Source organism: Mauremys mutica, chromosome 12, assembly GCF_020497125.1.
Source record: "Mauremys mutica isolate MM-2020 ecotype Southern chromosome 12, ASM2049712v1, whole genome shotgun sequence".
Classification (NCBI taxonomy): domain Eukaryota; kingdom Metazoa; phylum Chordata; order Testudines; family Geoemydidae; genus Mauremys; species Mauremys mutica.
Genome location: NC_059083.1, coordinates 51,840,762 through 51,865,845, shown reverse-complemented (window position 1 = coordinate 51,865,845; position 25,084 = coordinate 51,840,762). Strand labels below are relative to the sequence as shown.

The window sequence follows — 25,084 nt, the reverse complement described above, 5'->3', positions numbered from 1 at the left end:
GTACTAGGGGCTCAGGGTCCGCAGCACGAACGGGTGAGGAGGTGGTATCAGCTCGTGCTGGGCAAAGGGGTATCTCAGCCGCCGGCAGTAATGGAGGAGAACAGTCAGGAACAGGTGACTCATGATTCGGTGTCTCACCAGGAGGGCTGAAGTCAGACCCCTCAACTGCAGATGGGTCCTGAAGACTGGCATGACCTGGCAACAGCTGATCTACATGTCGCCGCCAGGTAAGATTCTCTGCAGTCCGGACTGTATAGGAAACAGGTCCTGTTTGAGTGATGACTGTGGCCGGGACCCATTTAGCTCTGGAAGTATAAATCCAAGCCAAAACTGGCTGCCCTGGACTAAAGGTTCGGTCTTTTGCTCTGGGTGCCCGTCTGATTACTTGATATTGCTGCTGATGTTGCACAGTTTGTCTGGGTTCAGAAGGTTTCAGCAGATCAAAGCAAGTGCGCAGCTGTCGTCCCATCATTAGAAAGGCTGGGGAAGCCTGGGTCGTAGCATGAGGTGTGTTTCTATAGGAAAGTAAGAAGGTATCCAGACGCTTTTGAATGGAGTGTTGTCCCTTTGCTGATTTCAAAGCGTTTTTCATTGTCTGCACAAATCTTTCAGCTAATCCGTTGGTGGACGGATGATATGGTGCTGACGTGATGTGGTGTATCCCATTTGCCTTCATAAAATTTTGAAACTCCTGAGAGACGAACTGCGGTCCGTTGTCGCTCACAAGTTGTTCTGGCAGACCAAAACGACTAAAGAGTCCTCGTAGTTTTTGGATAGTACTCTCTGCAGTAGTGGACTGCATTATAGAGACTTCTGGCCATTTAGAATGGGCATCTACTGCCACCAAGAACATGCTTCCTTCAAGGGGGCCAGCAAAGTCAACGTGAATACGTTGCCACGGGTTTTCAGGCCAGTCCCATGGGTGTAGGGGTGCCCACTGGGGTGCATTTCTTACACTCTGACATGACATACAAGCTTTTGCCTTCTCTTCAATAGCACTGTCCAATCTAGGCCACCAAAAATAGCTTTGTGCAATTTCCTTCATGCGCACTATTCCACAGTGACCGGAATGTAGCTGTTCTAACATCTGTGATCTCAGGGGTGGTGGAATAATGACACGCCTCCCCCACAACAAACAACCAGATTGGACCGATAACTCCGTCCGCCTGGACATGTAGGGAACAAGGTCGGGTGAGACTGGAGAGGTATGTCGAGTTTTTCCATGCATCACCAGGTCCATAACTTGGGATAATACTGGGTCAATGCGGGTTGCCTTCTTTATCTGAGTAGCAGTGATGGGTGTATTCTCTACCTGTTCAAAGTAGAAGATTTCCTTTTGGGCACTATCTTGATGTTTGACCGGTAAAGGCAACCTTGAGAGGCCATCTGCATTGCTGTGCAGAGTGGATTTCCGATATTTGATTTCATATGTGTGTGGAGAAAGTATCAATGCCCAACGTTGCATACGACTAGCAGCTAATGGGGGAATGCCTGTGTAGGGTCCAAAAATTGATGTCAGAGGTCGATGGTCTGTAAGAAGAGTAAACTTTCGCCCAAACAGGTACTGATGAAACTTCCTAATTCCAAAAACAATCCCTAATGCCTCACGTTCGATTTGGGCGTAGTTAGTTTCTGCTTTGCTTAGAGTGCGTGAAGCAAAAGCAATAGGTCTTTCTTCTCCCGAAGGCATAATGTGTGACACGACCGCTCCCACTCCATAAGGGGAAGCATCGCAGGCCAATTGCAGGGGTAAGGATGGATCAAAGTGTGTTAGAACTTCAGAATTTAACAATGCATCCTTAGCTTTGTTAAATGCAACATCACAGGCTTTAGTCCACTTCCAGGCCTTGTTCTGCCCAAGGAGCTCATGAAGTGGTTTTAGCAGTGTGGCTAACTGTGAGATGAACTTTCCATAATAGTTCAGTAGTCCTAGAAATGAGCGCAGCTGGCTTACATTTCGAGGTGGGGGAGCCTCCACAATAGCTTTAACTTTTGCAGGGGCCTTATGAAGACCTGCAGAATCGATGATGTGTCCCAAATATTCAACAGAGGGCTTGAAGAATTCACACTTGTCTTTGCGAACTCGTAGGCCATACTCTTCCAGTCTTTGTAGGGTAGCCTCTAAATTCTTTAAGTGATCCTCTTCATTTCTTCCAGTGACCAGGATATCATCCAGATAGCACTGAACTCCTGACAAGCCACACAAGATCTGGTCCATAGCCCTCTGGAACAGGGCGGGAGCCGATGTGATTCCGAAGGGTAGGCGACAGTATCGATAAAGCCCCTTATGAGTCACAATAGTCAACAGCTCTTGGGACTTTTCATCGACGTGCATCTGTAAATATGCTTGACTCAGATCAATCTTACTGAACTTTTGTCCCCCAGCCAGGCCTGCGAAGAGGTCATCGATGCGGGAAAGCGGGTATTGCTCTGCACACAACACTGGGTTGACAGTGACTTTAAAATCACCGCAAATCCGGAGAGAGCATTCTTTCTTCACTATTGGAATGATAGGAGTGGCCCATGAGCTATGGGTAACTGGTATTAGGACTCCATTGGTGACCAGGCGCTCCAGGTCTGCTTCAACTTTTGGCCTGATGGCATATGGCACAGTTCGGGCTTTCAGATATTTTGGTGGACTGTCAGGTTTAATGTTCAATGTCACAGTGATTCCCTTCATACTTCCCAAATCATCTCCAAAAACAGCAGCACGTTTCCTTAGTATAGGGGTTAGACTGGTTTCTTCTTTAGTCATCCGGCGCACTTCTGCCCAGTTCAGTTGAATCTTCCCAAGCCAAGACCTACCCATTAAGGCTGGGTAGTTACCTCTCACCACAAACAGTGGCAATTTAGCAGCCTGTCCATTGAGCTCCACCTTAACATCAATAGTGCCCAACATGGGCACAGCTTCTCCCGTATACGTCTTCAGAACAGTTTTTGTTGCCTTAAGCGGAAGATGCTGTAGCTTTTCTTTATACACAGTCTTGGAGACCAGCGAGACGGCTGCACCGGTGTCCAGTTCCATGCGTATAGGTTTGCCATCCAATAACGGGGTTACCCAGTATTCATGTGAGCCCATTGCCAAAGACAAAACATGCAGTGGCACTTCCTCTTGCGATGAGGTGTCACTTTGATCATCCTGGGTCTGCTCTAGGGTATGCAGGGTTCCTCTTTTTGTCGGCCAGACCACAGGCCTCTTTTTCTTTTGTTTACAGGCACACTCAAATGTGTCCCTTTTTGCCACTGTGTCGACACACCAGGTCCTGACACCAGCATTCTGATGCCTGGTGACCCGGCTTACCTCAGCGGTAACATTCTTGACTCTGCACAGTTTTGTGGGTCGGTTCTTGTGACACTTTTTGCACCCTAGGGGATGCACCGATGTATTGCGCCTCCCTTGTAGCCAGTTCCATGGAGACAGCAATATCAACAGCCTTCTGTAAGGTAAGCTGAGCCTCTATCTGTAGGCGCTTCCGTATAGCTTCACTGTAGAGGCCACACACTAACCTGTCATGCAGGGCATCATTTAACATTTCTTTAAATTCACAGTGTTCTGCTAGCTTTTTTAAAATGGCTACAAATTGTACAACTGTTTCATCTTCCTTTTGGTCTCTTTTGTGGAACCTATATCTTTCAGCAATTACCAGTGGTTTTGTGGAAAAATGGGACCCCAGGATTTCCACAATGTCACTGTAAGATTTAGTTGCTGGCTTAACAGGGTGTAGTAAGCTGTGTAGCAGGGAGTAGGTTTTAGCCCCTACAACACTTAAGAATATTGGCACCTTCTTCGCTTCTGTAATGTCATTTGCAATAAAAAAAAAGCTCAAAACGCTCAGTATACACATGCCATTGCTCTATATTCTCATCAAAAGGTTCCAGTGGCCTGGTCAGAGTAGCCATGATTTTAGTTTCACTTTCACAGTCAGTGCAAACAAGCAGCTTTTTTGTTTGTTTGTTCTTTACCTTGACTTCTACTTCCTTCTTTTACTGGAGCAACACCGGAATCCCATCCTCGTCGCCACTTGTTATATCCTTGCGGGGGGCAGCCGGTTTTGGAAGAAATCACTTGAGGCCAGACAGCAGACAGCTAACAAAACTACCATTTTATTTACAGACACAGAGCTCACCCAACTGGCCAAAACCGGCTGGGCTATCCCCTAATAATCTAACTCAGTTGCCATAGGAACAAAAACCATGACAACCAAATACACAACAGGACCCAAAATGAGAACGGAATTTAAGAAAATCTACATGTTTTATTGTACACTTGTGCCAATACAGAGGATTTCCATTCCCACCATTTTGTATGGTTTAAAGCTTTTTGTAAGTGCAATAAAGATGAATGGTTACTCGGATAGCTTTGAAATGTGGGTGCCTGAGGCAGGCCTGGGGTAGCATTAGAGTTCCAAATTTGTTGTCATTTGACCAAGGGCTTCCGGAGTTATAAGTCCCTTCATAACTCCCAGTTTTCTTCTGCCGTCTTGTATTGTTAAACTGTGAGGTTCTAATGACTGGATCAATGGCAGACCTCATTGAGACTGATGGCTGTGAATTCATCTTTCAATTAACAAAACTAACAATAAGCTAACCAAAAGCCCCCACCTTAGGCTTTGTCTACACTACCACTTTTGTCAGTAAGGGTGTGAAAAAAACACCCCGACCAACAAAAGTTTTACTGACAAAAGCAGTAAAGGTAGTAAGGTCTGAAGTGTAGACATGGCGATAAAGGTAAAGGCTGTAAGGTCCATAGTGTAGACATGGCCTAACCCTGTTTAATTACACTTGGTGAGTAAGAGGAGAAACAGCTCCATTTACTCTACTAGAGTTACTCTTTATTTACACCAGGATGAGGGTGAGAAGAAAGAGTCTCATTGAGTCCAGTGGAATTACTGACTCTGCAGAATCCTGTGTGATTACAGTAGAACCAAGGGGGTGTGGGTGCTGCAGAATCTGGAACAGTACAGTGGACACTTGCTCCAGGATGTGAGCTATGACAATTTTTCAGGTGGTTTCAGGGAAACAGGTGTCCAATGCCCATCATCTGCACAATGGGAGTTAGATGCTTAACTCTCTTAGATTCCTTTCAATATCCCAGGCTTAATATACAGACATTTCTGTCATACTCTTATCTCCTATTTTTCTTAGCATCACCCTACTCCTAAGTGGTCTGATGATTAGCGCAAGGGTCTGAAGTCTGACATTTTTCAACAGACCACACAGAAGCGCAGGCGGCAGCTGTGCAATCTTCCCCCGCTCACCATTCCCTGGAAATGTACCTCTATCCTGCCCTGGAGGGACCCTTTCTGTAGATGAAAAGACATTTCCTCCTCCATATCTCTGATATCTTCATAGTAATGGACCACAACGTTGCAAATTATTGGCAGTAATGTTGATATTAGTGTGATGGGGAGACATCCTCTGGGAACTGGACAAAGATCCCTAGTGCATTTCATACAGGCCACCAGAAAGACATCAGAAAGTACTAACTTCTCTCTGTTTATAGAGGTAAGTAAGCTTGGAAGCCTAGGGCCATGTTTGAAGGCTTCTTCTAAGCTTGGAAAACTAGATACGCCATAGGCACATCATGAAGGTCAAGAGACTTGGGCTGTAGCATGAGAAGACAATTCCATGTCAATGAATCACCTATTGTTTGCTCATGTGCCTCAGCAGATTCCAGTTACACTGCAGACTAAATTACTAGATGAGCAAAGAGATTCTGTACAGTGTTTTAATGAGGCCTAACTTCTGGAGTGTTACTGTTGTGTATGCAGGAGTTTGCCCTGATAGGAAATGGATGGACATTGGTATTTACTGAAATAGAGCATTACATTACAAGATACAAAACTTGCGAGCCCCACCTTTATTTATGTCTCCCAGAAGCTTTAGTGAGCTCCTACCCCCTGTCATTTGAAGAACTGAATGAAGACAGCAAAACATATTTGTGTGAACAGTAATTTTAATTTTAAAATACATTTGATTCAGGTGAGTTCACGGCCCCTTTGTGGTTACATTCCATGAATATTCCAGCAATGCAGCCATGAATGTTCAAGGTCACAGTGAACTTGAAGCAATTGGGATGGGATTTTCAAAGAGCCCAAGGCATAGGGCCGGCTCTAGGCACCAGCAAAACAAGCAGGTGCTTGGGGCAGCACATTTATAAGGGGCAGCATTTGAACCATCCTTTTTTTTTTTATTTTATCTTTTTAACTCACACCCTCCCCTCTCACAACCCTGCAGAAGCGGAGCCACAGAGCAGCTGGGGATCCAGCATGGGAACTAAGAATCCATGGGACCCTGGGAGCTGTAGTTCCTTGAGCCATGCTGCAGCTTGCTGTGAGTTGAGAGCTGCTAGAAGGGGATGGCAGTGTGAATGGGGAACAAGTATGCCCAAGGAGTAGGCTTTGCCCTAGATGTCCCCTTCAGAAGACATCCCCAGACTGCATTAGGGATACTGGTGTGACCTCACCTTGCAGCCCCCAAAGAAGGAAATGGATGGACTAAATGGACAACGCACCTCTTTCTATCTGAAGCTTAGCAAGGGAGGTACGTGGATACCACTAGAATTTAAAATGAAAAGTAAGAAAGGGGAGGCTCTGCTAGGGGACTTCGGCAGCTTTAGATACAGTACCAGGCACTTAGGAGGATTTCCACTTCTGAGCCATGGAAGCAGAAATTGATGTTTCCTTTCCAGATTTAGCTAATATTCAGAAAGGCAGTCTAGCACCTGCCTTCCAGATTTGAACACCCTCAAAATTCAGGAGTGCTCAAGCTCAATTTGGGCAACTGTTACTTCATTTCTCTCAAATCAAATATATAAATCCACTGTAACTTGCTGTAGAAAAAGTAAGATAAAATTGAGCAAGAAATGCTTCCCAGTGGTTTTTAGGACTGGAATTGCAATTTTCAACAGCTATTATCTTTTTTTTTAAAGTTTTCTTTGTTTAAAAGGAAGACAGTGATATTGCATTGGCAAATTCCCCATAGAAACAAGGAGTGGAACAAAAGAATAATAAAGACAACTCAACTTTTCCTCATTTATGTAGGACAGTCTTATAATATGCATCCAGATATCCTCCAATCACACAAGCTGAAAATTGTTCCACTTTGCTGCAGTTCTGTAACCACATGGGAACCAATCCTGTCTGTGTTCTGTGCACATCCAAAATTCCTGCTGAATGACCCTCCCTGGGAGCGAGTTACTAGTGACTCAGAGCTGGGACAGCAGGTGGGTGTAGGTTTGAGGGGAGAGCCTAGGGCTGGGGCCGCAGGGGTGTGTGGGTGGGGGGAGTGCACTAGTGTGGGAGAAGGAGGGAGCCCAGTGCTGGGGCAGCAGGGGAGGCAGGGGAGCCCAGGGCTGGGGTGGGGGGGCAGCCAAAAATGTTTTTGCTTGGGGCAGCAAAAAACCTAGAGCCGGCCCTGCCAAGGCAGCTGGGTGCTGAGTTCCCACTGGAAATCGACAGGAGTTGCATGTCTAATTACCATAGGCCCAGGTGAGAATCTCAATCATATGCCCAAATCCCCAAAAGCACTTAACCATGACTTTAACTTTCAGTCTTCAGTGGGACTACTCATCTGTTTAAACGTAAGCACTTGCTTAAGTGTTTTGCTAGATCGGTGCCTTAGTTCAGAATATTCAAAGAAGATGAGTTTTAGCTACATAGTCATGATTTAGACCAACTGAAAATCTGCCCCTTCATTTTTAAGAAACCTGTGTAACCCTTCTGCCAATTGGAGTCAGCAGCAACAAGGGCTGGGTTCAATATCTAGTGGTTCCTTTTCAACAATCCAACACAAAACCGCCTTGAGCCTTCAACTAGTAACCTGGGACAATTACACATCACCCGTTGGGTGCCTCTAGAGGCAACACTTCCCTTCTCACAAGCACAGAGTCTGAGTGTAGAAAAGAAACTTTTAATAAAAAGGGGGGAAGTAACCTGGCATTAACTTGGGAAAACACCACAAGCAGGATTCATAACATAAACCATGAGCAAAACACTCACCCCAGAGTATGGTGGGCAGTGTTCTTTTGCCTCAGGTTCTTAAGTCCAGCAATGAAAAGTTCCTGTAATGTGCCCTTCCCTTCACCGCACCCCACTCACAGCTGTTGTCCTTGGTCAGTGAAGACCCAGAGTTCAGAGGGTCTGTAGAGTTCACTGCCCACCCTGGTGAGCAGAAAGAAAGGCACTTTGCTCTCTCTGCTGTCTGGGCACTCGCTCTGGCCTCTGCCGCTCTGCTCTACCAGCCATCCTGTAGCCTGTGAGATGTCTTGAGGTCCCACCAAATAACACAGCTCTCAGTGATTTCAGCTGTTACTGGGGGAGCCTCGTGCATCAGAGACACTGTCCTAAAGCAAGTCTAATGTTTAAACCTGGTTATTTGTGGTTTCAGCTCTATTGGTTTGCAACAAGACTCCACTGAGTCTTAATCAGCTCTGTTATTACATAGTGGAGAGAGGAAGGATCAAATGGTATTCAAGACCCTTGCGCAATGCCCGCACCACCAGATACCTTTCTCCACACTCTCTCAACTCTACTGGGCTTTGGCACCCATGTCCCGTGCTTAGCAAGGGTAGTTTAGTTGAGGGTGAGTTCCTCAAACAGGGTATCCCAAGCACTGCTCAAGATTCTTTCTAGAGCAATGGAATTGTATTAATTAATTCACCACTTACTTCAAGGGAAAGTAGACATGCACCAGCCTTTGTAACATGAGCAGATTTACCAAACACTTCAGACAAACTCACTGGTAAGAATAAACATAAAAATAAGTTTATTGACAACAGAAGATACAATTTAAGTGATTATAAGTGATAGGCAGAAAGTCAGATAAGTTATCAAAAGAAAATAAAAGCTAAGCACGCAACTCTCAACCTTATTAGACACAGACAATATCTAGTTTAAGCAGTTTTTCTCAACCTACTGGATATTGCAGATTGTTTACAGTCTTGGATACACAGACCTTTCCCTGTTAGACCTGGGACTAGTCTCCTCAGCTCCAGTGTTCCTGTTGCCCTGCATATCACAGTTCCTAGGATCTCCACCAGGCTTTTTCTGATTCCAGCCCAGCTTCTGTGTAATCTGTGGATGAGAATTACAAAGGGATTTAGGCACCTAAAGATAAAAACAGGCACTTAGTGAGATTAATCAAAACTCCTAAGTAAGAAAGGTGGCTAAATCCCATGGGCATTCAATGTGAGTTAGGCACCTAACCTGCTTAGGTGCTATTGGAAATCCCACTAGGCATCTATTAGAATAGGTAGGTGCCTAAATCCCTTTATAATCTTGGCCTCATGTCTATCTTCTCAAGTTCTAAGGCCTGGGCTTCACTTGAACTTCAGAAACATTAAACTTATCATTTGAAAAAGAGACTATTGGAGCAAACCTTGGGTTTATAAAACTGATATACGATCATCTGCAAACCTCTGCAATAGCAGACTGTAATGGACTTTATCCAGGGAAATGTAGGTGCTTACAGGGTTAGACAGCAGCTGAGCAGAGGTTTTGAGGATGTAAGTTTTTGACTTAGTCACCTAAATGCTTTTGCAGATCTAGCCATTGGCTACTGCTCAGTGGGGCTGGGTTTGGACAGGTAACTTAAAGGTGAAAGCAGCAACTTCATCTCTTATCTCCCGAGCCAGCCTGTCTACAATGTTTGTAGCAGCCACATGGAAATGGGGTGTGAACTGAGACCTCATCTCCTTTCAGATGTTGAGGGGGCAAAGGCCAGGGACAGTCCTGATCTCTAAAGATGTTAAGCAACTAACATCCTTAGACCCCTTTGAATATCCCAGACTTAATATACAGAGATTTCTGTCTTGTCCCCTTGTATCCTCATTTTCTTTGCACAACCCTAACCTTAACCGGCCAAATGATTAGCCCAAATGAAGTCCGACATTTTTAGTAGTACACATAGAAGCCAAAGTGGCAGCTGTGCGAGCTTCCCTCAGTCACCACTCCCTGGACATGTGCTTCTACCCTGCTCTGGAGGGACCCTTGCTGTATATGACAGATGATTCCTTTCTGCATACTACTGGACCTCTCTATAGTAATGGAGCACAAGGGTGTAAATATATTTCCAGTGATGTTGATGTTTGTGTGGTGGGGACATGTCTTCTAGGAACCGCACAAAGATCCCCAGTCCATTTCTTAAGGCCACCATGAAACCATCTGTAGATGAGCGGACTCACCCCTGCGGCGCCTCCTGCAGGTGCTTCTGGGAATTAGCTCAGTTCCAGTTCTGGAGCGCCCTCTGCAGGATGGTGATCTGCCTATTCTCTGCCCCCCCGTGTCCCTCCCTGGACCTGGTGCCCTTTTACATGGGGGTGCTTCTCCCTGGCAGTAACCCCTTTCTCTCAGGGTTTCTCCTCTTCAGGGAACCCCCACTCTCTATCCCCATCTTGCCTCAGTGTATGGCTACTGCCAGGCATTGTCTAGCCCCACGTCCTGGGGCAGACTGCAGTATCAGCCAACTCATCACTGGCAAGGAGGGTTTGGACCTGCTACCTTGGCCTACCCCTGAGCTGCCCTCTGCAACCCCCAGTACCTGTTAGCCCAGTGCTAGGCCACAGCCTGGGGCTTTCCAGGCTAGAGCTCCTCAGCCTGTCCCCAGCCCTACTCCCCTCAGGTACTTTGTCTGTAGCTCCCTGCAGCCAGGCCCTTCTCCCTCTATAGCTAGAGAGAGACTGTCTTGGCTTCTGGCTTCCCTGGCCTTCTTATAAGGCCCTGTTGCTCAGTTCAGGGCGTGGCCCCAGCTGCAGCCACTTCCCCAATCAGCCCAGCCTAAAGGCTGTTTTCTCCCGCCACAGCCCCTTCCCAGGGCTGTGTTTAACCCCTTCAGGGAAGGAGCAGGGGTTCACCCTGCTACACCATCACATGGCACAAACTTTGATGCTTATGCAAACGTAATCACTAGAGGCCTGGTGGGGGAATGGTCCCTGTGTACCCCTAAGCAGCAATGAACGCAAGGCTGGCTGTTGAACACTACAAAGCTCAGGGATAGATGTTTCTGTTTGGCCAAGAATGAAGAGAGGAGCCATTTGTAAAATCTGACAATAGATCATTTTCCACTTGACAAAGCCCTCAGCTGGCATTTTCAAAGGGGCCTCATTTCCAAAGCTGCCCAGCTACCACTGACTGTCAGATATCTGATGAATAACAGCCTTTCACTTACACCCTGCTGGGACCAGATTGTTCTGCATGATCTAGAGGTGAGGTGGTCCCTATCTCAGCTGAGATGGGAGCCACCCTATATTTTAAAACCTCAAACTCATGAGTGTTTGGCCCTGGGGTCTGTTTGTGGCTGATTTTAAAGAGACAGGGCCATTTGTAGAACCCATTTCTGGATATGGCTGCAGTTTATAAAGCCCTTCAGTGTCAGGAAGGGCTCAGGAATAGTGTCTTGGGATCTATCTCCAGCCTTCTGGGATGATATTGTTAAAGCCTCTTAGGGGATATCAGACACTCAGGGATAGATTCACAAAAGGAATTAGGGCCTGATATTTTAAGGTATTTAAGCATCTAGTCGGACTTTCAAAACATTATTTGATTTCAATCAGATTTAGGTACCTAAATGCTTTTGAAAATCTTGCCCTTCGGTATCCTAATGCTGAACCTTGCAGCACCTAACTTGTGGAACTTAGAAAATCACCATGATTCACAAAGCCTGTGTTCAGAGCCCAGGCTCCCTGTTCAGGGAATGGGGAGAGGTAAACACCTAAATGGGATCCACAGTTGCGAGCATGCTGTGGGGAGGTGCCTAACCTCACCAATGGGAGATGATGACAATATGGGTGTGTGCCAAGCCCCGCTCCCTCACAGACATAGTTGCCTAAATCAAGCTGGTGATTGGAGCCTATCCCTGTTTGTGATCCATAACTAGGAACTCTCTCCTTGGGTCAAGCATGTATGGTGTTTTGTGTGACAAGGAGAAGGCCCTCCTGTTTTACTTTTAGCCCAGTAGTTAGGGTACTTACCTGTCATGGAGGGTAGGGATAGGATACAGAGGGATCTAGACAAATTAGAGGATTGGGCCAAAAGAAATATGATGAGGTTCAACAAGGACAAGTGCAGAGTCCTGCACTTAGGACGGCAGAACTCCATGCACTGCTACAGACTAGGGACCGAATGGCTGGGCAGCAGTTCTGCAGAAAAGGACCTAGGGGTTACGGTGGACGATAAGCTGAATATGAGTCAACAGTGTGCCCTTGTTGCCAAGAAGGCTAATGGCATTTTGGGTTGTATAAGTAGGGGCATTTCCAGCAAATCGAGGGATGTGATCATTCCCCTCTACTCAGCACTGGTGAGGCCTCATTTGGAGTACTGTGTCCAGTTTTGGGCCCCACACTACAAAAAGGATGTGGATAAATTGGAGAGAGTCCAGCGGAGGGCAACAAAAATGATTAGGGGGCTGGAGTACATGACTTATGAGGAGAGGCTGAGGGAACTGGGATTGTTTAGTCTGCAGAAGAGAAGAATGAGGGGGGACTTGATAGCTGCTTTCAACTACCTGAAAGGGGGTTCCAAAGAGGATGGATCTAGACTGTTCTCAGTGGTACTATGATTCTATGATTCTATGGGGAACAACCCCAATTCAAGTCCCCCCTCTGCCACAAGAGGCGACGAGGGGAGGGATAGCTCAGTGGTTTGAGCATTAGCCTGCTAAACCCAGGGTTGTGAGTTCAATCCTTAAGGAGGCCACTTAGGGATCTGGGGCAAAAATTGGTCCTGCTAGTGAAGGCAGGGGGCTGGACTCAATGACCTTTCAAGGTCCCTTCCAGCTCTAGGAGATTGGTATATCTCCAATTATTACCTTTAAGAGATTTGAAGGGGGATCTACCACTTTTTGAGTGAGTGTTCCCCATAGAATCATAGAATCTCAGGGTTGGAAGGGACCTCAGGAGGTCATCTAGTCCAACCCCCTGCTCAAAGCAGGACCAAACCCAACTAAATCATCCCAGCCAGGGCTTTGTCAAGCCTGACCTTAAAAACCTCTAAGGAAGGAGATTCCACTACCTCCCTAGGTAACCCATTCCAGTTCTTCACCACCCTACTAGTGAAAAAGTTTTTCCTAATGTCCAACCTAAACCTCCCCCTCTGCAACTTGAGACCATTACTCCTTGTTCTGTCATCTTCTATCACTGAGAACAGTCTAGATCCATCCTCTTTGGAACCCCCTCTCAGGTAGTTGAAAGCAGCTATCAAATCCCCCCTCATTCTTCTCTTCTGCAGAGTAAACAATCCCAGTTCCCTTCAGCCTCTCCTCATAAGTCATGTGCTCCAGCCCCCTAATCATTTTTGTTGCCCTCCGCTGGACTCTCTCCAATGTATCCACATCCTTCTTGTAGTGTGGGGCCCAAAACTGGACACAGTACTCCAGATGAGGCCTCACCAGTGCTGAGTAGAGGGGAATGATCACATCTCTCGATCTGCTGGAAATGCCCCTACTTATACAACCCAAAATGCCATTAGCCTTCTTGGCAACAAGGGCACACTGTTGACTCATATTCAGCTTATCGTCCACCGTAACCCCTAGGTCCTTTTCTGCAGAACTGCTGCCCAGCCATTCGGTCCCTAGTCTGTAGCAGTGCATGGGATTCTTCCGTCCTAAGTGCAGGACTCTGCACTTGTCCTTGTTGAACCTCATCAGATTTTTTTTGGTCCAATCCTCTAATTTGTCTAGGTCCCTCTGTATCCTATCCCTACCCTCCAGCGTATCAACCACTCCTCCCAGTTGAGTGTTATCTGCAAACTTGCTAAGGGTGCAGTCCACACCATCCTCCAGATCGTTAATGAAGATATTGAATAAAACCGGCCCCAGCACCGACCCTTGGGGCACTCCACTTGATACCGGCTGCCAACTATACATACCCCTAACCCATATCCAACAGGGACTTAAGCATAAGTTTGCCTTTAAACCTTTAATTGGGCCACTCATAGGATTAAAGTTAAGAACATGCTGAATTGGCCGCGGGATTAGGACCAAAGAAACAAAGGTGATAAAGCCAAAAGGGCCATTCTGATCCTCTAGTCTGACCCCAGCATAATACAGAGCATACAGTTTCCACCAGGTTTCCCTGATTCCAACCCAGCTTCTATATTATCTGTGAACCAGGATTAAAAGATGGTGACAGGCACCTTCTGGGATTTGTCAATGCTCCTAAGTGAGCCAGGTGGCTAAATCCTATGAACATTCAGTGGGAGTTAGGCACCTGACCTGCTCAGGTGCTATTGTAAATCCCACAAGGCGCCTTTCTCCTTCTTTAGGTGCTTAAACCCTTTGTGATCCTGGTCCTGGGTCTATCTTGTTAACTTCCAATGCCTGGAAATAGGGTTCTAGTCCCATTTACCTTCTGTATGTCCTTTGGCAGCACTGAGCGAGACTGGCCTTAACTGGTGGGTCAACTCTGAGCCTAATCCTGCTAGTGTGCAGAAAACATAAACTGTGGCTATCAGCTCTGTTGCTCAGCTAATTTTTCCCTTCCAGTAACTGTCCCTTTGACACAGAAACAAACCCAGTTTCAAGAGAAAAAATGGTTTTGAAACTATGGTATTATTGAACAGCACTAATGTTCCCCACCCTTGTTCAAAGCTCCATTTCAGATTAGAGATGGTTGGAAATTAAATTTTTTTTTTGGTAGTAGTAGGAAAATGAGTTTTTAAACTAAACAAAAATGTTCAGGGAAAGTATCTCCTATACTCAGATGTTTTGTTTTGTTTTGTTGAAATCTGCAAATCCCAATAACCTTTTGTTTGCAACGTACAATTTCCAGTTTACAGTGGTTTTTAGCTGAAAATTAATTAGTTTATTGTTGGCAAACTCTGCAAACATTTCTGATTTCTGATGCAAAGTTAAAATTATCCACCTTCTTTTTTTCTGACTGGATCTAGATGACTGACAGGACTGAAAGTTAAATCCTTTGAGTTCAAATTGTAACTTATATTTAGGTTCTTACTTTCTGCTGGAAAGAAATCTTACAGGCTCTAGATGTTTGATAATAAAAGTCTTCAAGAGTTTGAATTACAATTCATATATCTAGTATTAAATTTGTCTCTATATTAATAGCTTCACATATATAACTGAAAGCAAAATTGATCCTCCAGCGCCAGGATTCTTTGGTCATCTCTGTCTCATGTTCTCATCACTGTATTATCCAGCAGCAGTTTCCATGTCCCTTTGGTGGATTTTCTGCATCTCTCTGCAGTCCCTAGCAGACAGGGATCCACTCCACAGATGGGCACTCCCTGCTCACCTCCTTGGACAGGTTTGGCTGAGAGACAAAGGACTAAATGGGATCAGCAACTGAAAACTCCTCCCAGCTCTAGACCTGATCCTGGCTTGTGCAGGGTTCAGACACGGTCACATCCCAGGATCTCCCTGCTCTGGGGCTAAATAGTTGAAATCAGTCTCCAATGCTTTAAGCCCAGCTCTGATCTGAACATGTCTGGGGATGGAGCGGAAATCCTCCAGGGACATCTCCATGAAGCTCTCCTGGAGGTACTCCAAAAGCCTTTGCAGAAGGTTTCTGGGCAGCGCTGCTTTATTCCGTCCTCCATGGTAGGACACTTGACCACGCCATGCATGTAGCAAGTAATCTGGTATCATTGCCTGACAAAGCCTAGCTGTGTATGGTCCCGGTGATTGCTGGCATTCAAGCAACATCCGTTCTTTATCTCGCTGTGTTATCCTCAGGAGAATGATATTGTTCATGGTAATCTGGTTGAAATTCAGGAATTTAAGTAAGGGGACAGAGATGGCCATTCCTACTGGGCTGTTTGCCTGTGGCTTAAAAGAAATCCTTCCCTGCAGGTAGCCAAGGTGGGGGGAAGTGGGGGGGGCGATTGGCGCTGAGCTTTTCCGTGTTTGGCTAGTAGGGATCTTCCCTGCTACCAGCCACGCCGTTCGGGGGTGGAAGGGGGGTGTTTAGCAGTGATCTTCCATGATACCAGCCACAGAGTGGTTTCTGCTGCTGCACATTAACAGGAAAGAAGCAGCACTCAATGGGCTTTGCTTGCTATTTGTGAAAGGAGGGCGCTGGATAGATGAAGGCTGCAGGAGATGAAAGACAATGGCTTACCGTGGCCGCATGAAAGCCGAATTCTGCTGCCCGGACCTGCATCTGTGATCTCTAACACCAAAGCTGCAGGCACTCAATATTAAGATGCAAAATGTGACCTTGTAGTGAAAACACATGTGCTATGTAAGGTGAATACTGTTGTTCACCATGAAAGAGTATGACCATTGTTCCCTAAAATGTATCTTTTAAAATACTTCTCTCCTTTTTTTCCCTCCCTCATGCAGCTGCAAATTTTTCAGGCCTCCCTACTACATCCCGAAGGCTATCTGAGATAAGGCGGCAGAAAAAAAAGACGTGAGAAGAAATGTTTTCGGAAATCATGGAAGTGACCCGCAATGAAAGAGCTCATCTGAATGAGTGGAAGGATGTGGCAGCAAAGTACAGGAAAGATGCCAGTGATTGTGAGGAAAGGAGGGACCAAAGTGAGGACAGGAGGGACACTCGAGATGAGAGGAGAGATGCTTGAGATGAGAGGTGGCGGCAGGAAGATCAGCGGTGGCGGGATGCAACTCTGGGACTGCTGCGTGATCAAACTGACATGCTCTGGCGTATGGTGGAGCTTCAGGAATGGCAGCAGGATCACACAGTGCCGCTGCAGCCCCTGTATAACCACCCTCCCCGCTCACCAAGTTCCTTAGCCTCCTCACCCGCCAGACGAGTAAGAACTCATGGGGGTAGGCTCCGTGAACCTGCCCACTCCACCCCAGTGGACATCGCAACCAAAAGGCTCTCATTATTATGAAATTTTTTTAGTGGCCTTTTCCTTCCCTCCTATCCTCCTCCCAAACCCCGCCCAGGCTGCCTTGTCAGTTCTCTCCCTCCTTTTATAATTAAGTAATAAAGAATACATGATTTTTAAACAAGAGTGACTTTATTTCCTTAGAAAGCAAGCTATGATCGAAGGGATGGATGAGTGGCTTACAAGGAATGAGTCAATCAAGGGGGGGTGGGTTTCATCAAGCAGAAACAAACACAACAGTCACACCGTACCCTGGCCAGTGATGAAACTGGTTTTCAAAGCTTCTCTGATGTGCACCGCTTCCTGGTGTGCTCTTCTAATCATCCTGGTGTCTGGCTGCGTGTAATCAGCGGCCAGGTGATTTGCCTCAGCCTCCCACCCCGCTATAAAGGTCTCCCCCTTACTCTCACAGAGATTGTGGAGCACACAGCAAGCAGTAATAACAATGGGGACATTGGTTTGGCTGAGGTCTGAGCGAGTCAGTAATGTGCACCAGCGTGCCTTTAAACGTCCAAATGCACATTCTACCACCATTCTGCACCTGCTCAGCCTGTACTTGAACAGCTCCTGACTACTGTCCAGGCTACCTGTGTATGTCTTCATGAGCCATGGCATCAAGGGATAGGTTGGGTCCCCCAGGATAACTATAATATTTCAACATCCCCAACTGTTATTTTCTGGTCTGGGAAGTAATTCTCTTGCTGCAGCCTTTTAAACAGAGTAGTGTTCCTGAAGACGCGAGCGTCATGAACCCTTCCTGACCATTCCACGTGGATGTTGGTGAAACGACCCTTGTGATCCACTAGTGCTTGCAGCACCATGGAAAAGTACCCCCTGCGGTTTATGCACTGGGTGCCCTGGTTATCTGGTGCCAAGATAGGGATATGGGTTCCATCTATTGCCCCACCACATTTAGGGAATCCCATTGCAGCAAAGCCATCCACTATGGCCTGCACATTTCCCAGAGTCACAACCTTTCGTAGCAGCAGCTTAGTGATTGCTTTGGCTACTTGCATCACAGCAGCCCCCACAGTAGATTTGCTCACACTAAATTGATTCCCGACTGACCAGTAGCCGTCTGGCTTTGCAAACTTCCACAGGGCTATTGCCACTCGCTTCTCAACTGTTAGGGCTGCTCTCATCTTGGTATTCTGGCGCTTCAGGGCAGGGGAAAGCAAGTCACAAAGTTCCATGAAAGTGTCCTTACGCATGCAAAAGATTCGCAGCTACTGGGAATCATCCCACACCTGCAACACAATGCGGTCCCACCAGCCTGTGCTTGTTTCCGGGGCCCAAAATCGGCATTCAATGGCTAGAACCTGCCCCATTACCAGCAGGATCTCCAAAGCGCAGGGGCCCACAATTTCACAGAATTCTGTGTCCATGTCCTCATCACTCTCATCGCCGCTCTGCAGTAGCCGCCGACTCCTCACCTGGCTTTGCAGGTCCCGGTTCAGCATAGACTGCACAAGAATGTGCAAGGTGTTTAAAACGTCTATGATTGCTGTCTTGAGCTCAGCAGGGTCCATGCTTCCCATGGAATGGCATCTGCACAGTTCACCCAGGAACAAAGGCGCGAAACGGTTGGCTGCTGCTGCTTTCACGGAGGGAGGAGTGAGGCTGTACCCAGAAGCACCAGCAGCAATGTTTTTTGCCCCATAAGGCACTGGGATCTCAACCCAGCATTCCAATGGGCGGGGGAGACTGCGGGAACTATGGGATAGCTTTGGGATAGCTACCCACAGTGCAACGCTCCGGAAATTGACGCTAGCCTCGGTACATAGACGCACACCGCCGAATTAATGTGCTTAGTGTGGCCACGTGCACTCGACTTTATACAATCTGTTCTAAAAAAACGGTTTCTGTAAAATCGGAATAATCTCGTAGTGTAGACATACCCTTAGCTAGTTTAGAGGTATAAAAGAGAGAATCAAAATCACTGTCTGTGTAATGGCCTTCTCTTACTGTGACAGTCTGAGGCCTGGTTCTTCAGCTAAGCAGCAGAGGCAGCCATAAGCTGGGAAGTGTATGGTCACATCCTCACATTCCAAACTAGTCACATTGAAATAAGGTGCTATTGGGCTATTAGGAATACAATCCTGTCCTGATATTCCTATTACCTCCAGAGAAAGGGAAGAGCCTAGAAGATGTAAAAAAAAACTTAGTTTAACAGCATCCTGTCTGGCAAGAACTCATTTATCAATAGACACAGCTGGAAAACCCTTATGTCTGTATAGATGTAGTTGTGAAATCCTCACTTCTGTATTGTTTTGTTTGTTTATTTGTGTTATATCCTTGGGGGCAGCCGGTTTAGGAAGAAATCACTTGAGGCCAGACAGCAGACAGCTAACAAAACTACCATTTTATTTACAGACACAGAGCTCACCCAACCGGCCGAAGCTGGCTGGGCTATCCCCTAATAGTCTAACTCAGTTGCCATAGGAACAAAAACCATGACAACCAAATACACAACAATTTGCATGGTCTCTGTCTGGTTCTGTGATTGTTTCTGTCTGTTGTATAATTAATTTTGTTGGTTGTAAACCAATGAAGGTGGTGAAATATAATTGGTTAAATAACCATGTTACAATATGTTAGGATTGGTTAGTTAAATTTCAGTAACATGATTTCAAGTATCAGAGGGGTAGCCGTGTTAATCTGAATCTGTAAACGCAGCAAAGAGTCCTGTGGCACCTTATAGACTAACAGATGTTTTGGAGCATGAGCTTTCGTGGGTGAATACCCACTTCATCACATCCATCCGACGAAGTGGGTATTCACCCACGAAAGCTCATGCTCCAAAACGTCTGTTAGTCTATAAGGTGCTACAGGACTCTTTGCTGCTTTTACAGTAAAATAATTGGTTAAGGAAAACTCAGGTTTACTATGTAGTCTGCAGTCAATCAGGAAGCACCGGGGGGGGGCAGAATGGGAACAGGGACTGGGGATGGGGAAATTGGGATCATGTTTTGCAAAAGGGGGAGTGGGGCTCATGTTTTGCTAAAGGGGGAAATGGGAACAGGGGATGGGAACAGGAACAGGGACACAGACAAGGCTCTGTGGTGTCAGAGCTGGCAAGGGGGACACTAAGGAAGGAAACTGGAATCATGCTTGCTGGAAGTTCACCCCAATAAACATTGAATTGTCTGAGCCTTTGGACTTCGGGTATTGTTGCTCTCTGTTCATGTGAGAAGGACCAGGGAAGTAAGATGGTGAAGGAATAAGCCCCCTAACATCTTGGTGCCAGTGACTCGGATGCATTGCATCAGATAGGTGAGTAGCAGCCTGCAAGTCCCCCTCCCCAACAGTACATGCAGCTACTTGGAGGGGGTATAGCGAACTCTCGTGATGGTAGTTGCGGGTTCTGGCAAGCCAGGGTAAAGGATCCCTAGTGTGAGTGCCACTGAAAATCAGCTTGTGTGCTGCCTTCAGCACGCATTCCATAGGTTGCCTATCCCTGATCTAGAGGGACTTTCAAAACACCTTTTGATTTCAATCAGATTTAGGTACCTAAATGCTTTTGAAAATCCCATCAGGACACCTAAATGCCTTTTAAAATCTTGCCCTTAATTATCCTAATGCTGAGCGTTGCAGCACCTAACATAGAAAATCACCATGATTCACAAAGCCTGTGTTCAGAGCCCAGGCTCCATGTTCAGTGAATGGGGAAAGGTAAACACCTAAATGGGATCCACAGTTGCCAGCATGCAGTGAGGAGGCACTCAACCTCACCAATGGGAGATGATGACAAAATGGGTGTGTGCCAAGCCCTGCTCTCTCACACAGATAGTTGCCTACATCAAGCTGGTGGGTGGTGCCTATCCCTGTTTGTGATCCATAACTGGGAACCCTCTCCTGTCTGTCTCTCTATCTAATCACACACTCTGCTTTTGTCTGTCATATATGTAGTGTACACAACCATGCACAAAGATGATCTTCTAATACTAAGAACAGGCCAACTTCTGAGATCCTTCCTCAGTTTGCACGTGAGTAGATCTACACGGGTTGGCGTGTGGAACACCAGAGCAGTGTACTTACACCAGGGCTAGAACAAAATGACCCTAGACAAGAAACTTTACACCAGTGTTTATGTCGCTACTGAGTGTAGCCCAGAGACTTTGAGCCACAACATCATCAGTACTAAACTGGTGATGTCAATGGTTCTACTCTGCATTGGTGCTAGTCTAGCTGAGTTGGAAATTCATTTCGGTTAAAAAAATAAAAGACAGCTACCTGAGGCTTTTTGTCCCCTAACATATAATTAATAATACAATAATATCCCAACAGTATACACATAATCATTTCAGAAGTAACTAAGCCATGCAGAAACCTCTTTTGCTCTCTTTTATCATTGTGGGGAGGAAACCTATAGTTCGCTCAGAAAACCCCATCAAAAAGATGACATATGGACAGTCCCAAGAGAGAACAAACACTGAAAATCCTGTATCACCAAACTTTCCACCTCCAAAACCTCCTAAAACAAAGCAAAAAACCAAACGGCCAACCAACCTGTTAAGCAAAAATAAGCTAACAATCTAACAAACACACACACAAACCAAAAACACAAAAAACAAATGCATTGATACCTCAGTCTGAGTTTTTATCCCAAAATATAAGATGAACAGAGACCTCACTAGGGACTTTGCTATGGCTACTGATTTTATAGGCAATGGTCTCAGATAGTACAGGTCTGTCGCATCTTACGCACATTTAACATGCGCGATATCAACTTTACGCGGTAGGCAAAAACAATAAAACAAAACAAAAAAAAAGAGAAAAACAACCATTTTAATACTATACCTGTAGTGCGAATGATTCTGCCCGCCATTGAACTCAATGGAATTTTGACTATACGCGGTTTTCGCTTTACGCGCTAACCGCGGAACGGAACCCCCACGTAAGATGAGACAGACTTTTATGGTAATTGGTAGCAGTATATGATAGATAGATTCCAACCTTATTTACATTGGTGTAAATCTATACAAACTCCTTTTTTTCTTGAGTCATGCTTGTCTGTATTTTTACTAGTGTAAATACCTATTTCAGCATAAAGAGATAGCATAGTATTTTCTCATGGAGGCAATAATGTCATTAGCTGATTATATTTATAAAGAAACATAGAATGAAATTGCTACTGAAGGAGAAAAATGGACATTCTGTTCTTAGTGATTAACCTCCAGCCTATCCATTTACTCAGAGCGTCTTTGATCTCTATGTTTCTCATGCTGTAGATGATTGGATTCATCATTGGTGGCAACACAGAATAGAGAACAGCCACCATGAGATCCAGACCTGAGGCTGAGCTGGAGGTGGGTTTCAGGTAGGCAAGGGCAGAAGTACAAAACAACAAGGAGACCACAAAGAGGTGAGGGAGGCAGGTGGAGAAGGCTTTATGCCGGCCCTGCTTAGAGGGGATTCTCAGCACTGCTTTGAAGATCTGAACATATGACACAATCATGAAAACAAAGCAGCTTGAGGCTAAGCACACACTAAAGATGAGAAACCCGACTTCAAAGCGGTATGAGTCAGAGCAGGCGAGCTTGAGTAGCTGGGGGATTTCACAGAAGAACTGATCCACAGTGTTGCCTCCACAGAAAGCTATTGCAAATGTGTTCCCGGTGTGCAGTGCAGAGTAGAGCATACCACCGATCCAGGCACTGGCTGCCATTTGGATGAAAGCTCTCCTGTTCATCACTGTCTCATAGTGCAATGGTTGGCAGATGGCAATGTATCGGTCATATGCCATGATGATCAGTATGGCAAAATCTGCAGAAGCAAAGAAGAAGAGAAAAAAGACTTGGGTGACACATCCAGAATAAGAAATTGATCTTGTGTTCATTAGGGAATTGGCCATGGATTTGGGGATGGTGACAGAGATGGAGCCGAGGTCTATGATGGACAGATTCATCAGGAAGAAGTACATGGGGGTGTGAAGGTGGTGGTCAAGGGCTATGGCTGTGATGATGAGAAGGTTCCCCAGCAGGGATATCAGGTAAAGCACTAGAAACACCACAAAGTGTAAAATCTGCAGCTCCCGAACATCAGAGAATCCCAGGAGAAGAAATTCAATCACGGTGGTTTGGTTGGACATTGTCTTCCTCAGTACATTGTGTGATTCCTGTGGAGGGAATGAGAAGGGCAATAGTCAGGATTAGAGCGACAGAGGGAATGTCCCTGATTCCCCTTTCCCTAATATCTCATTATATGAATGTCAGAGGTTCACAGAACTCATCACTTACTATGACAAGGTGTTGTTACTGCTCCTCGCCTCTGACAATCAGTGAGTTTTGTTATCACAACAGTGTAAATTGTGTCACGTGCTTTAAAGTCAATGGAGCTTCATCACTTTATCCCATCTGAAGATTTTGCCCATGGTGTGGCTTGATAAAATGCAGTACGAAGGATGGATAAAAGAACACTCCAATTCCAACAATTCTTGCAAAGAAGGTCCCTCCATTGCAATCATCACCAAGCTCACAATTTGGGAATAAAACTCATAAACTCGAATGCTAACACAGCCTTATTCCCACTTTGCAGGGCAATATGACATAGACTCACCCAGAATCATAAGTGGCAGCTGCTCAGTCATGTTTCTACCCTAAGTCCTGTGCTTAGATGGCCAGTTGCCTGCTTCCAAATTGATTAATGGCACATAATCCCAGAGCTGCACTTCTGCCCGCGTGTAACCATGGGCTATTAGCATCCCTCGGTCATCGTTATGTTGTATCGTTTACTCTGTGCAGTGCGGTGCACTGGCTGTCAGGACACCTGGGCTCTGTTCTTGTTTCTGCCAGTGACCTGCTCTGTGACCTTGGGCCACTCATCTCCCCTCTTTCTGCCTCTGTATCACCACCACCCCCCTTCTCTGCCGTGTCTACAAGGGCTGTAAGGGTTTTTGGAGAGGGGCTGTGGGGCAGATTTTTAAAGGTATTTAGACACCTAGTGGGATTCTCAAAAGAATCAGGGTTCCAACACCCCTTGAAATCAACGAGTTGTGAGCTCCTAGGTGCTTCTGAAAATCCCACTAGGCACCTAAATACCTTTGGAAATGTAGCCCCGTGTCTTACTCTAAATATGTTCTGCACACCCATTTACACCATTTATACTCAGCTGACAGCAGTGTGGAGTTAGGGCAGGAGGTCTGGGTTCTACTGCCAGTGAGCTCCTGTATGTCCCCGAACGGGATCAGTATAGACAGGCTTTGTCTGCTTTGTTCAGCTCTAACCCAGGGTTTAAAGGGGCTCTTCAGTATAAAACATTGTGTGTGCTGCCAACTTTACTGTTTATTCAGCTGTTACCTCCTCACAACTATCCCTTTGTAAGAGAAATCACACAGCTGCAATAGAATAAATGGGTTTGAAATCAGGCTCTTATCAGGTCATATTAATGTTCCCCAATTCACTTAAAGTTTAAAGCTGGTTGGAAATTTTCAGCTGTGGAGAGTGGTTTTTCAGCTAAACAACAACTAATCTCAGAATCTGTCTGCTTTTCTCAAACATTCTGGGATTGTTTGGTAAAAAAAACTGAAAACTGAAAAAACCAAACTTTTTTGGTTTTGAAATTTTAAAAAAATCAGTTTTCAGCTGAAAGTTTTCATTTGCCAAAAACTCACGGGGGTAGGGGGGGAATGAATTTAGGGTTTTCAATGAAAAGTAAAAATTTTCCTGATGGGAGGAAAAATTCCAATCAGCAGTAGGCATTTGATTAAACTGATAGTAAAGGTCTGAAACCAGTTCATATTGTAATTCATATTTATCATCTTAATTTTTCCCTGTATGTTGATCCCATAACATTTAATTGAAATTGCAAACTTACTGTACTAGTCTTTGTGGATTTTTTCCCAATAGAAGACACATTCAGTCATCCAGTACTAGGATGTTTTGATCAATATCTGTCTATAGACCAGAATCTAGAAGCTAATGGCACAGGTATCTGTGAATCCTTTCACCCCTCATTCTGCGATTGAACTAGATTCAAACCTGTTGCTCTCTGCAGATGAGCTGTGCGTAGCTGGCTTTGAGCCGCACTGGCATTAAAGAACTGCTGTGGGAAGGTGATTTATCCATGCAGGGTCGGCTCCAGGGTTTTGGCCGCCCCACGCAGCCAAAAAAAATAAATAGCTGTGATCGCGATCTACGGCGGCAATTTGGTGGAAGGTCCAAGTGGGAGTGAGGGACCGTCCGCTGAATTGCTGCTGAATAGCTGGACCTGCCGCCCCTCTCCGGAGTGGCCGCCCTAAGCACCAACTTGCCAAGCCGGTGCCTGGAGCCGGTCCT

The 25,084-nt window shown here is 45.8% G+C and overlaps 2 protein-coding genes across 3 annotated transcripts in view; both read right to left on the bottom strand.

Annotated features, from left to right (window-relative positions):
- The window catches only part of LOC123345337, a 716,016-nt gene that overhangs the window by 381,345 nt on the left and 309,587 nt on the right, over positions 1 to 25,084 (bottom strand). The window lies entirely within an intron of this gene.
- Positions 21,940 to 22,905, bottom strand: LOC123345345 (olfactory receptor 14A16-like). Its single transcript, XM_044982136.1, has one exon. The coding sequence runs from the start codon at positions 22,897 to 22,899 to the stop codon at positions 21,940 to 21,942; it is 960 nt and encodes a 319-aa protein (XP_044838071.1). The 5' UTR covers positions 22,900 to 22,905.